Source organism: Opisthorchis viverrini (assembly GCF_000715545.1).
Source record: "Opisthorchis viverrini unplaced genomic scaffold opera_v5_753, whole genome shotgun sequence".
In the NCBI taxonomy this organism is placed as follows: domain Eukaryota; kingdom Metazoa; phylum Platyhelminthes; class Trematoda; order Opisthorchiida; family Opisthorchiidae; genus Opisthorchis; species Opisthorchis viverrini.
The window spans coordinates 23127-36954 of record NW_008752417.1 but is presented as its reverse complement, the minus strand read 5'-3'; the positions used below and the strand labels follow the sequence as shown (position 1 = coordinate 36954).

At 43.0% G+C, this 13828-nt stretch overlaps 1 protein-coding gene across 1 annotated transcript in view; it reads right to left on the bottom strand.

Moving 5' to 3' along the window:
• T265_15700 (hypothetical protein) overlaps positions 1-11579 on the bottom strand; it is a gene marked incomplete at both ends in the record, with an annotated part of 25141 nt that extends 13562 nt beyond the window's left edge. Inside the window, one exon of the mRNA XM_009178973.1 lies at positions 11499-11579. Within this exon, the coding sequence (XP_009177237.1) occupies positions 11499-11579 (81 nt within the window). The remainder of the gene's footprint in view (positions 1-11498) is intronic.
• Positions 11580-13828: the final 2249 nt, after the last annotated feature.

Genomic DNA, 13828 nt, shown 5'->3' with positions numbered 1-13828 from the left:
AACGGTATTTTATGCGATTCATGAGTGGAGGCTGGCCTTCTCACACACAAAATGGTATTCGACCGAACCCAACAGTACCGTTTCGGTTGCACAATTACCTCTTTCAGGAATACGCAAGCCTAATCTACATATTCTGTTTATGACAGCTCGACAGCCATAGGTGTATGAGAAAAAGGAGATGAAGAGTACGGAAGAGCAACCAAGAAGTCGGGAGTTGGTTTCTTGGGAATCACAATTCCACCAAACCTCTTTGAGGGTGGAACAGATGTACAGTGCTTCCTGGCTTCACTTACCGAACGAAATGTTGGTGAGAATTCGGTAAACGTTTCCCTTATGTCGAAGGTGCGAATGGTTTCCGGGCAAATCCGAGCACACTGCAACTCGTGATATGCTGGCGTAAAACCCTTTGCGTAATCTCAAGTTGATGGGCGATAGATGAAGTTCATACAAAAACCTGTGACATCTGGATCATTTTTCTAGTTCCAGAAACGTATGAACTCAAAGCGGCACACTCCCACTCTCGGAGAATTTGTCACGTATCCTACGTTTTTTTTCGGGTAGAGGTTTCAAACATGGCCACTAACGTTAAATAATCTAGGAATCCTTGAATCGTCATTCAAGAGGGGTCGGCTCAGAACCGAAACTGGTGTTAACTGGTGTCTGTAAATCAACAGCCTCAGAGTTAAAAAAGCGAGTGTTCGTGTGTGCAACAAGGCAAGTGTGACGGTAAGAAACAGACTTCGGGAATTCTGCGAATTGCGGTATGAATCTCCTACGAGAGTAAGGCTAAAATTCACCTGACCATCGTAGTGTGATATCTTACTCGTTTCGACCACAAACAAGGATCTGAAAAAGTTGAAAAACATCTGGGTGAACCAGATGTTATCCGGCGCCGAATTGTCAAATTGATAACATCACTCAACTACTCGGGCGATGTAAGTATTTCGTTATTATTTAGTTGATGTTTCGTAACTAGAACCCATCCAATGGACAAAAAATAATAAAATTATAGTAGTATTTGTGCATGGAACTCTTTCAGCAAAGCTGATAATTTTCAAGCAGCTCGCGGACGCCTTCCCTGAAAGAAAGAAAGCATACTGCGGAAACAGTTGTGCAGCACCCTCGACTGATCTTAAGGCGTTCGGCAGTAAAATTCCGCACCTATTATTGTGGATGTGCCTTTCGCTCGCTTGAGTGAGTTTCGAGCCTCCAAAACTCCGAAGTGTGGGGACCAGGTTTGAGCACCCTATCCTGGGTGCAGCCAATTGCAGCATACATAATGCCTTCATGTTTGTGAATTTCGTTGATAAGTCACACGGTAACTCTAATTCCCATTCAAAGATTGTGGCCGAATACAAAATGAAAACACATTTCAACGCGTCTACTTGACACATTTGTTAATGGAAATTGGACGGCATTCGACATTCTTGCTCAAACAGGCGACACGCGTGAACGGAGCAGCTTAGAAAAATGCTCAAGTCCCAAGTTATCCGATTTATACATAAGTCCAGTTAAACACCAGTTATCACAAAATTGAAACATCAAAATAAATCGTGGGACAATAACAGCAGGTGTCCAGCGCATAATTTGATGTTTTGGATTGCCTTGAGGACAGTCACTGCATATGCCATAATACGTCAAAGGAACCGAGTGGGCACTACATTATGGTGACAGTCTACTTAGTTCAGTTGTTTGTAAATCGATTGTGTCAATCATTTCAGTGACAAGAAGCTCACCCTGTCGATCAAGGTCGACTGATATAGTATATTTTTAGGTCTGGGCCAGAGACCTCAGGTAAAACGTTTTTGATGGAAAAATAAGTTGCGGCGTCTAACTAGTTTTATCCCAGAGGTTTCTGCATATGATTTGTTTCACATATGTAAAGCTTGAGACAAGTGATAGTTAATTCGAATGGGGAGTGGTTGGCTCCATTAGAGATTCTCAGGTTCGTAGATCCATACAGCTATATTGGGTACTCAAGCGTGGTTTCACGCACATTCATAAGTTTCGCCTGATTAGGCGGCAATGTCATACACAAGAGTTCTGGTTTGGCACATGGTGCGCCTGTTCATAAAGCGGTGGACAGCTGACATTGATGTCGCTCAGGTGAGAATCATATCATTGTATTGCCGACGAAAAACAGATAAACGTTTGAGTAACGGGTTGGCACTGAGTATGTCAATGAAACAAATTCATTTCATCAGGTCCTGGTGGCGATTACAGTGTAGAAATCCTTCAGCTAAAATAAAAAATAATGCACCGAGTTGGCCTGATTCAGGTCAGCTCACTGCATGGTCCAGTTGGAACGGGTTCTAACCAAACTGAAAAGGCGAAATCTGGAACCAAAACGTTACTGTTGGGTTCCGACGAATACGATTTTGTGTGTGAGAAGGCCAGCCTCCACTCATGAATCGCATAAAATACCGTTTATCCTGAATGGTGCTCATCCTCATGGTGCCTCGCCCACCACATCCTAGCACAGTATCTTCTGCCAAATCAAGTGAATAAATCATTAATTGAGTGAGTAAATGGTTGGATTTTCTAAACGGATGAGGGAGAAAGGCAAAAATGACCTTTGGGCGGATGGGTCTGCTGGTAGAATAAATGCGGACTTTGGTTGGAACAAGTCCTATCACCAACCGAAATCATGTCCCTGGTCACGAATCATCGTGATTCACGTCATCACCGAATTTAATCAAGTGAGTGAACTTTGTCCACCGTTTAACCGTCGATCTTATGTATAATGCGTGATGCAGGAGAAAAAGGATGACGTTAGATGGTGCAACGTGGGGTAATCTGCACACGCCACTTAGGGTGAATCCTATGCTTAAATAACACGGCAAATTTAACTTGTAAGCTTGTATCTATGGCGCTGCTGCTTTGCAACATGATGGTTTCCAAAAATAACCAACCGAATATCTATAACAAGTGCACATCTTCAATGTAGCTTGATTAACGAACAATGATCTCCAAAGTCAGGATCCATTGTATAGCATGAGGGATCCCCGATTAATTCTTGATTGTAAAAATTTCGGTGGTATCAAGTTTGGAGTGGACATACGTGCATCCCCGAACGTACCAATCACACGAAAACGTCCGTGTAACTCATTCCATATGTGAGCTGTGTCCACGACGGTCTTGTAGTTACAATTCAAGTTTTCGAAAAGCGCCTTCAGAAAGGCAGCTGAAATTACATGAATGTAATTCATAAAGTTACCAATCACCTGGGTGAGCGGTAGGCACGATCGACAGGTACACAAAAAAGAAAAATATTTGTGTAAAGTTTAGAAATATTCTTTTATTATTAGAAGCACTGAAACCTCTCGCAACCATCGGAGATGCCTCGAATTCTCATTCGAATCAAACTCAAGTTGGAGATGCTGCTGGATACGGCTGTTAAGTAATGCACTCTTGTTCCTGTTGTCAGTCTCCCTATTGTTTGCCTGAAATGATGCTTGGAGATGTGGGCATCTAAAAATGATTGCACCGAGCAACAACTAGTCTTTTTATAGTCTACATTAATTGATTTATTTCACACCTGAGCTTCGAAAGAAATTATGTTTGTAACACAGGGACGCATCAGCTTTTACCACTAATGTTAAGCTGTCGCCGATTATGATGACCATGTTGGTGACGATGATGATGAAGTGGAATTAGTCAGTCAGATGATTTCTTCAACGCTCTCAGACCAAAGGCCCGGTAAAATCAACCTGACATCACTAGGAATGTCGTAAGCATATACATATCTATCGGATTTATAGCTGGAACAATGAGAGGCTAATCACACCACTGCAGCGTTTAGTCGGAACGGGTTACTAACCAAACATTTCTAGCGAGCCAAAGATCCCAAAATATTTATTGGCAGGGATTCGGAAGTGGCGGTTGCAAAACATCGTGGAGTATTCCCTAATAGTTTTAAAGTTTATGACACTATGACCAATATGGTGTGCTCAGACCTGGTCCCTGCACTCCCTGGGGGAGGTGGACCCCGTTGAAGTGGTTGGAAACATGCCTTTCATTTTCCACAAGTGTGCAGCTCATCGTTTACGAAGAATAACTTGAACGCTTTGGGCTGCTTTCATTCATTAGGACAGAGGGGTGACGACCAGGCAATCTTGGACTGTAGGAAACGGTTAGTGGATATCCATGCTATCTGTGGGTTACTTATTCGAACTGAGATTTTTATCGGGAGTCATTCGCTTGTTGAGCTTTCCGGAAACTCACAGCTGATTGACTCGTTAGTCATGCAGTATTGTTACCATTTCCGGCAACAAGACTAAGTTTCCGTAACAGTGAACTCATTTAAGCGAATGGATGCCACTGCCATGAAACCGGGTACTTCAGACGTGCTGCTCATTCCGGCCACCAAGGAGGCTACCACTCTCTCGATTATGACAACTAGGGGGATTGTTGCACACATGCGTTAGGTAGGTAGCGTTTTCAAACACCGATCGCAGTAGTGGGCAACTTTAAACCGACACTTTATCCCGGCTTTATTGAGGTGCCCATTCCTGATGATTATCCAATAGGATGGAACACTTGTACAATGCTCCCTGACCTTTCGTGTAGATTGGCTTCTCCGACAGGTCAGAGGATGAATGAATCTACTGAATATCGAAGGTCCTATCTTGTTTGCGGGCGCTCGTTGAGCCAATTCAAAAATGTGACCACGTGTTATGGTTTTCCGTTGTTGATGGATGAGTGGTGGCTTAGTGATATCTAATCACGCTGCTTACCAACCGCTTGAGACCCAACGTTCACGTTACGAAACCACTAGGCAGTCCGTCCCGGTTTTGGTTCGAACCTACCTAAAATTCCGTGAAATTCCGCGCATTGCTGATGGTTCCCAATAAGCATGAACCTTTTTCGCAGTTTGGACACCAGCACATCACTAGTTACATTGTGCTCGGATTTGCCCGGAAACCGTTCGCACCGTCGACATAAGGGAAACGTTTAGCGAATTCTCACCAACATTTTTTCGGTAGATTGAGGGTTTAGTCAATTGTTATCCGAACACAGTTGGATATCGTGCATGGAACAAATTTGGGGATGGCAAATTTTGTAGTATCGACTGTGATAATCCGAACTCTGTATGTTACCAGCGGACAGTGGTCACGCGTATACTGGCTAGAAATCGATCGAAAACTATATACCTTGGTATATGCTGGGTTGTTGCCAACAGGATGAAATTGATGAAATATGCTGCCAATCGACCCGTTGAACATCGAGCCGCCGTCTAATGAATGACTGAACGAAGCGGTAGGGCTCATTCTGAAATGACTTAGAGACGTCGTAAACATGAAATGCTCTCAAATCACTCGGAGACTTTTGGGCCATTGTCAGCGTGAAATGCTAGGTTTATGCGTGAAGGTCTTGTGTGTGGATGCTGATTTATTACTCGGTGAATATGACAGGTCCTATTTATCGAAACATCAACTGAACCACTATGTACCTCTTACCCTACTCGTGTAGGTGAATAATTGCATCGATTAGAATATTCAGTCTCAGACGTCAGTTGGTTCACCGCAGATTATTTCAATATGTTCATATCCACATTACTGCTTGCAAAGAGAGACGATATCATATTGCTATGGTTGGGGGATTTTTAGCTTTTCCTTAAAAGGTGGTTTACACCGGCATACACAGGATTCCCGAAACCTCTTTCTTACAGTCACAGTTCTCTCAATCGAAATCTCTCTTGCATACCAAAACACTCGTTTTCTGACCCTGTAGTTGTAAATTTACAGACACCAGTCCACACCAGCTACGGTCCTGAGACGACCGCGTTTGATCGAGTACTCGAATGCGTCTTAGGATATTTACTCTCACTTGCTCTGAGAGCTCTATCACGAAACAAGACGTAAGGTAGGTTTACACATTCTCTGAGAATGGGGGTATGCCGCGTTGCATTCATGCGTTTTTGGAATAAGATGAATGATCCGAATGTCACAGATTTGTCTATGAAATTCGTGTACTGCACAGCAACTTGGGATTACGCTTGAGATTTAAAGCCAGCAATTCGTGGTTTCCAGTGAACTCGGAGTTGCACAAAAGCCTTCCCTCCGTCGACAAGAAGAGAGCCGTTTAGCGAATCATCATCGACATTTCCTTAGGTACGTAAAGTCGGGAAGCAATATACATCTGTTCCACCTTCATTGAGGTTAACTGGAACTGTGAATCTCAAGAAGTCAACACTCGGCATCCTGGCTGGATTTCCTCACACTTGACCTCTCTCTTCTTCTCATACACCTATGGTTGTTGAGCTGTTGTAAAACATAAAATAGATAAAGGAGTCTTGAATAGTCCGGGCAGAGTTGAAATGTGGACCTGAAACGTTACTGTCGAGTTCGGACGAATACGTTTGTCTGTGAGAAATCCAACTAAAGAATTGTATAAGATCTCACTTTTCATAAATTTCGCTCAGGTTAATGGTGTTTCATACCAGAGTAGGACGCAGTATCTTCTGAGGAAGAAATTCAAGGAACTGGTAATTAGTTGGGCAGATGGTTGAGCGATAAATCTCTCCAATCTTGCTTTTTCGAAGTGGCGGAATGGTGCTGAAGTCACGTTTACGTAGCTGAACTGTGGACCTTGGTTGAAACAAGTGTTGTTACCAAAAACGTTTTCCCTAGTGACTTTCCATACCTTTAAAATTTCGAACCGCTGTATGATGTATTGGGCAGCAGACGTCCAATGCCTTCGGATGGTGCTAATCAGAGTTACCTGCACAGGCCATTCTAAGGCTAGTCTGATGCTCGGAAAAATAGCATTGTCGTTTCACAAGTAAGCTTGTATTTTTTCAGGTCCCGCCTTGCAACTTTAGTTTTTCCAGCAAAAGCAATTGCAAGAGCAAATTTACGCGCAGTTTGGAGGACGGATGATAAATTAGAAAATTAGGACATTATATACCAAGACTCAGCGACAAAATCTTTGTTGACACAATTACGGTGGCAACAGGCTAAGCGTGGAGTTATGTGTTTCCGAAGACTAGCCAACCACATTATAATGCCTGATATACTGTGGCAGATCACAGCCGATTTTCGCAGCCTAAAATCCGGGTCCTTGACCAAAGCCACATGAAATCATTCGGTACATAAATAGCAATGTGATAACTTGTCCCGTTGCAATCGCATATATGGATCTGGAAATTTTGAAACCATCTAGTTTAAGCCAGGTGACGTCGAAGGCCGAATACCCAAATCGATCCCGATATTCATCTAGTAAAACATGGTAGGTAGCTTGTAGCAATCTTCACCCAACGCAACACTCACCCATGCTCTTGTCACATTCGAAGAAGTATAAATCTACGTCCAGGTGCAGGGATTTCTGGAATAAATTTAGTGTCTCTATCAGAAGGAATTACACAGATGAACAACACAGAGGAACCCATCATCTGTCCGAGTGGTAACAACTCCGTACCCTTAGATACACAAACACATTTTCATGAAACACTAGACTGAACAGAGAAAACGTTTGTTAGAATTCTTTTTAGAAGATGGCATTATTCATTCGGAGACCGAAATGTTTTCCCATCCATCGCAGAATTTTTAGTTTTTTTTAACAAAAAATTTGGAGATAATACTGGACATGGATTTATTCGGTGTTATTGGCTTTCATGTAATGTTTTTTCTCTCTCCAGTTTGCTTGAATAAGTGCTTGCAGATTTAGGTACTTGAGAATGGCTGAAGTGAGCTAGTAATAGACCGCTCACTGTATATTTTTTCCATTTCTTCACAATCAGTTTTGTTGGAGACGCTGCCGGATATGATGGTTAGTTGATGTCTCTCGCGTTCATGTTGTCCTTCTATTTCCAGTTTGCCTGAATGAATGCATGGAGATGCAGGCACCTGACTGTAATAAGCCAGCCCAAAGACCTTTCATCGGCTTCATTTATTGCATTTTCAACAGCTACACGTTCAAACAAATCATGCCTGTACCCCAGGAGGGCATCAGTGCATAACACTGATATCAGTATTTTGCCGATCGTGATGAAAACTTTGATGATGACGATGAGGACGAGGAGGAGGATGCGGATGATGATGACGATGACGGTGATGATGGTGATGATGGAGAAGCAGCAGATTGGTTGTGTGTGGCCGTTCGCTGAGTGTCAGGTGTTAGTTAACGTTCAGATCACGAGCCTATTAGACATGGGCACAAAGCATAATGAAGTGATACGCACTGCCATTCTACACAAAGAGAACATGGGAAAAATATCGATAATTCTTGTGGGATTGCAGTTGTAATAATATTTCAACTAGAAAACTTAAGCTTTGGAACATGGTAAAGTTCATCTCGCCCGTGAAGGACTGCTTTCGAAAGTTCAAGTTACCTGAGGAACTCAAGTTAACTCAATGGTCAAGGCTGAACACATTGGTTGACAGTCATTCAGTGGACAATCGACAACTCTTGCAACATTTTTCCTCATTTCTCAGAGTTGTTTGTTAGGCCTGTTCCATTTGAACGACACGCCATGACTTTCGGTAGGAAAGAACTTATGTGGAATACGGTTCCCCGAAAGGGGTCGTGGACGATCAGTTATCTGCTCATTCGCAGGCCTGGGGTGCAAGTGTCACATATGTTTGACCTGGAGACACTGAGTAAACACGGAACTAATTTTTAATCCTGACCGGTGAGTGTCAACAGTAGATCGGGTGAACTTCTTGAATTTATTGACCAGTTTTTTGCTGTGGCTTTAGTGGAATAACTAAGTTTGGTCGCATTCATGTTAGCCTCAGAACACAATCCAATGACCGTGGATTGCACAGACAAAAGGAAAATCCAGGTCAATAAACTGGTTCTAAATGTGGCCTAATGTTGACAGGTTCGATAACCATTTCAAAGGTGTAATTATGCAACTGTATGTAGTACCGAAAACATTTGCCAATAAACCTGTTTTCAGCTGATAATGTCCACAATTCATGAAACCGGGCAATAGCACACATATTACGACCAAGAAAATCGCTTGGTTTTTGACAATTAGCAGGTTTTACCCCTCCTGATGGTAGGCGCTCCCGACTCGGCGCTATAGACTGGCTCTCGGAAATTCTAGCTAGGTGTTTGTGGATTGCTGAGGCGCTGAGCGTTCATACACGTCACTTGGACGAGTTAAAAATTTCAGCCTTCGCAAATCTGTGCAGTGGTGTCTGTGGGTGTTTATGACGTTCTTCAGATGTATTCATCAGCGAGCACGTTGAGGGAAGCACCTGACACTCGACGTCTGTGTTGGTGTTCCGAATACTTCACCTCTTTCTTGTTCTTCGCACAAACATATGGCTGTCGAGCTTCAGTAAACAGCGAAACTCGTATAGAATATATAAATGAGGATGGCGTAATCCTGAAAGAGGTGAAATGTGGAACCAAAACGTTACTGCTGTGTCCGGACAAACACGTTTGTCTGTGAGAAGGACAGCTTCCAATGAATCGTATAAAATCTCCCTTATCCTGATTGGTGTTCACCCTCATGGTACTTCACGTAACACAACACAGTATCTTCTGACAAAGCATGTAAATAAATCAATAATTGATTGCATATGTGGTTTAGGTTTCTAAATAGATGGAGGACTGAGGCAAAGATGACCTTTAGGTGGATGGGCTTGCTGGTAAAATAAATTTGGACTTTGGTTGGAACAAGTCCTATCACCAAACAAATCATGTCCCTGGTCACAAAGCTTCGTGATTCACGTTATCACCGAATTTAATCAAGTCAGTGAAATTTGCCGTTTAACCGTGGAACCACTGAGTAAAGTATTGAGCAGGAGATAAAGGATGACGTCACATGTTGCGACGTGGAGTAATCTGCTGCACACATAACAAGGTAAGATTTCTAATATACACTAATTTGCAAACTAATTTGGTTCTTTCGAGAGACTCCCCTGGAAACCAGCTGAATATCTCGTTTATGATGTTCTCAGGCAAATGAATGGGCTGCACCAGGCCGCCTCATTTTTCAGTCGCTATGATATTTGATTTCGGGCAATTTGTTTTCAAGTAGAACATAAGGTTGGCGGAAACCCGGGGACTGTGCCCACCTGATGAGCCCCAAGAAGGGCGAAACCGATCGTGGGCTGTCGATGGATTTTCAGCAACCCTATGAGTAGTACATTAAAAATATATACATGTATCTCGATATTTCAAATATCGTAGCGACTGAAACATGAGGCTGCCTGGGGCAGCCAATTCAGTTGCCTGAGAAAATGATAAACGAGGGATTTACCTGGGTTCCAGGTGAGTCTGTCGAAAGAAATGTTGAATAAAATATGGGGTAGGAGATAATGGATGCCGTCAGATGTTGCGACGTGGATTAATCTGCTGCACAAATAACACGGTAAGATTTCACTTGTAAGCTTGCGTCTATAGCGCTGCCGCATTGCAACGTGATGTTCTCCAAAAATAACCGACCGATATTGGTTACCAAGAGCACATCTTCAGCGGAACTTGGTTAACTAATGATAATCGTTAAAGTCAAAATACATTGCATTCGATGACAAAGTCTCGCCTAAATCCTCAATGACATGTTTTGGGTGTTATCGGGTTTAGTTTTGACTCACGTGCAACCCCAGACGAGCCAACCATATGAAAACTCCGAGGAACTCATCAGTTAGGTAATCTATTTTCACGACCGACTTGTAGATGCACATCCAGGTTTTCGGAATCTGCTTTCAGAAAGGTGGCGGAAATTACACGAAGGAACTTCACCTGGGTGAGTGGTGGGCACAGTCAACCCGTAGGTACACAAAATTTCATTTAAACCTATTGTGTACGCAGGAAACATTTGTGTAAATTTCGCAACTGGTCATTATTTATTCGAAGCCCTGAGATCTTTCGCAACCAGGGCAAATCCCCAAAATCGTCTTTTTGAAAATAACTCAAGTTGGAGACGCTGCCGGATATGGCTGCTAATTGATGTCACTCGCGTTCTCGTTGTCAGTATCTCTCCAGTTTGTCTGAAAGAATGCTTGTGATGTGGTCTCGCATGCTGACTATGGCATCAAAAAAGGTCAGACCAGTCCCGGAATCAATTGTGTGTGGGAACTGTTCGGAAGATGGCCCTGGACAATTATGATTGAATTGTTGTCACCTGAGCAAACGACGGAGTATTTTAAAGGGAACACTATTTTTAGACAGTCTGTTTTGTCTTACACCTTTGTAAATGTATACTAAATCTAGCGTTGTTATTTTTACTCCTTTGGCACATACTCGAGCTAAAGTGAATTACTGGGTAACCAGACCACTATATTTCAAACGGCTCCAGTAAATCACTCACTGAGGGACGTCACGATGGTAGATGTGTGGATCGGCAGTAGCTGTCGACATTTTCCTCCAGAACAAAATAACCCATCATTCACAAAAGGCACACGGATATCCATGGGCGGATTTAGTCGCTTGTTACGTGGTGGTATTCGGTCGGTTTCAAGAGCATTGCACCACGATTCAAAACTGGTTATTTCGACGCAATCTAAATGAGACTATTGTGTTACCGGCTCACAGGCATTCACCCTATCACTTGCAGGTTTTTGGGTAGCTTGTCGGAAATCCAGAACACGTGTATAATCGAAAGTCTGCTCTGAAGTCAACATTTCGTGCGACAGGACTTATGCTTTATGAAAGTGATTTTTATCAAATGTTATGCACTTTGTCTATTCACTGTTATACACTAACCAATTTCGGACAACTACACTAGGGTGGATGGCGTCTCATAATGGCTGATATGATGAGAAATATTTGGAATCTTTGTTGGATGTTTCTTATTCTATGCCCAATATTTGAGAATCACTGTCAAGCAGTTTCATATTTGCTGCGAACCACCACCGATGTGCATCTCACGAACTCCAGGCGGTTTCGACTCAATCCCATGATGACCCGGCCAGTGGTTTCGGCGCTCAACCGTTTGGCTGGTCATCTATTTGATTGGCTCTCGCTGCCGCAGGATCTAGCGACACGATTACGGATAATGGGACAGGAAACTAAAACTCCCTCGTGCACGTTATTTGTGGATAACAGAATATCCATTTTCTTATTGAACGCGTCCTCTCGAACTTCCCTGTAGTGTCACTGATTATCACGCAGCTGTAAGCTACTGCCGCAGAGCATTTCAACAACCTTTGAGATAAACCTACTTCTATCAGATCAAGACAGAGTTGTAAGATAACCACATGCTATCCCCATTTTCCCATCAGTTGTATCCACCTTTACAAACGTTCCTCCTTTAATTATCGCTTGCATATCAGCGATTTCTAGTTACTTTCGTTGGGTCGGCCCCGGCTGCTGAGCATTTCGGCATCTCTCCGATATATCCTGTCGATTCGGAAGCCGAGTCGTGCTTGCTCTTTCTGATTCCCGACCGTCTTGAATTGTTAAGGCGTTCGCATACCGGTCGTTAACAAAAAACCAGAACTTGCCATTGACATTGCCAGCTTCGGCTGAGCAGAGCATTCACGATGTCACTCCGATTGGCGATGGACCGTTTGAAGTCAAACTGACAAGTTTCCTAAACAGAACAACAACCATTGATTTTTGGAATATCATGTTGGTTCACGATTTGGTTGGATTCCGTGACCACGGCCAACGTTGACTTATATGATCGGTACTGTGCTCTGCAGATTGCCGACGTGGGAACTCTGTAATTGTATGGTGTTAATTTTCTGGCAACGGAACTAGCGGGATTGGCCAATGTACAGGGGTTCTCACCCGTGATTTCTAAATATCCCTATGTACTTTGGTACATTTTCCGAATTCTCCAAGTTCGGGAAAGATTAATATTTTGGTTGTCTCTGCAGGCCCTAATGGGTTACTCCGATAAACCAGTCAGACATTGGAGGTATCGTCATATTCTTCATCCAGGAGGATAGCCGTTAGCGGTGCATCACAAGATGCATGGTCATTAGGCAGCGCCGCGATAATTTGCAAAGGTGGAAGAGTTAATGAATGAATGTAGAAGAAGCAGTACTGCAACTTTGGTTGACTGAAACGGCTGCACAAGCCACCCAATCTTCTCTCCTGTTTCGAGAAGGTCATTGGAGATGTTCCAAAGAATTTCTGTGTTTGCTCAAAAGTGGTACAGAAATTCAAAAATTCGTGTCAATTGTGAATTTGATTTAACATCGTTCGTTTCAGACTTCCATGGCTACAAAGATTATCGTCATCAGCGGATATTCAGTACGGCCTTCGTAAATGGCTTTAGCCAGTATAAATCGTTCGTTTGGGTTAATATCAGGTCACCATAATTTTTTTCATGAAATTCAAAAATTCGTGTCAATTGTGAATTTGATTTAACATCGTTCGTTTCAGACTTCCATGGCTACAAAGATTATCGTCATCAGCGGATATTCAGTACGGCCTTCGTTAATGGCTTTGGCCAGTATAAATCGTTCGTTCGGGTGTATATCAAGTCACCATAATTTTTTCACAACACGATATTACTGATGGAGTTGGCTGAGTTTGTAGCTAGCTCATGTGTGCTGCAAAATTGGTGGAAGCGTCTTGATAATGAAGACCTGAGAATCCGGACGATTTTATCTGAATTCCAACGGTGTATGCCGGGCGATTTGTTGACCGCCAGTTTGGTGAAAAAAATGCGCCCCATGTCTTTCAACGGTAGAGGTACATGATACGGAACAGTTGCAGTTCATTTTATTTTGGCAGAATCACACAACATAGTGCGTGTCTGTTAGGAGCAGACGCTGTGGACAGACTCGGTGAGGGTGTGGGCCTCGTATCCGGATTTGCACATCTCCATTAGATGAGCTGTGTGCTCAGCTACCTCTGGGAACTGAAAACAAAGAGATATCATGAGCTCAGCTAGGAAACCAGCTCAGGTGTGCAAACA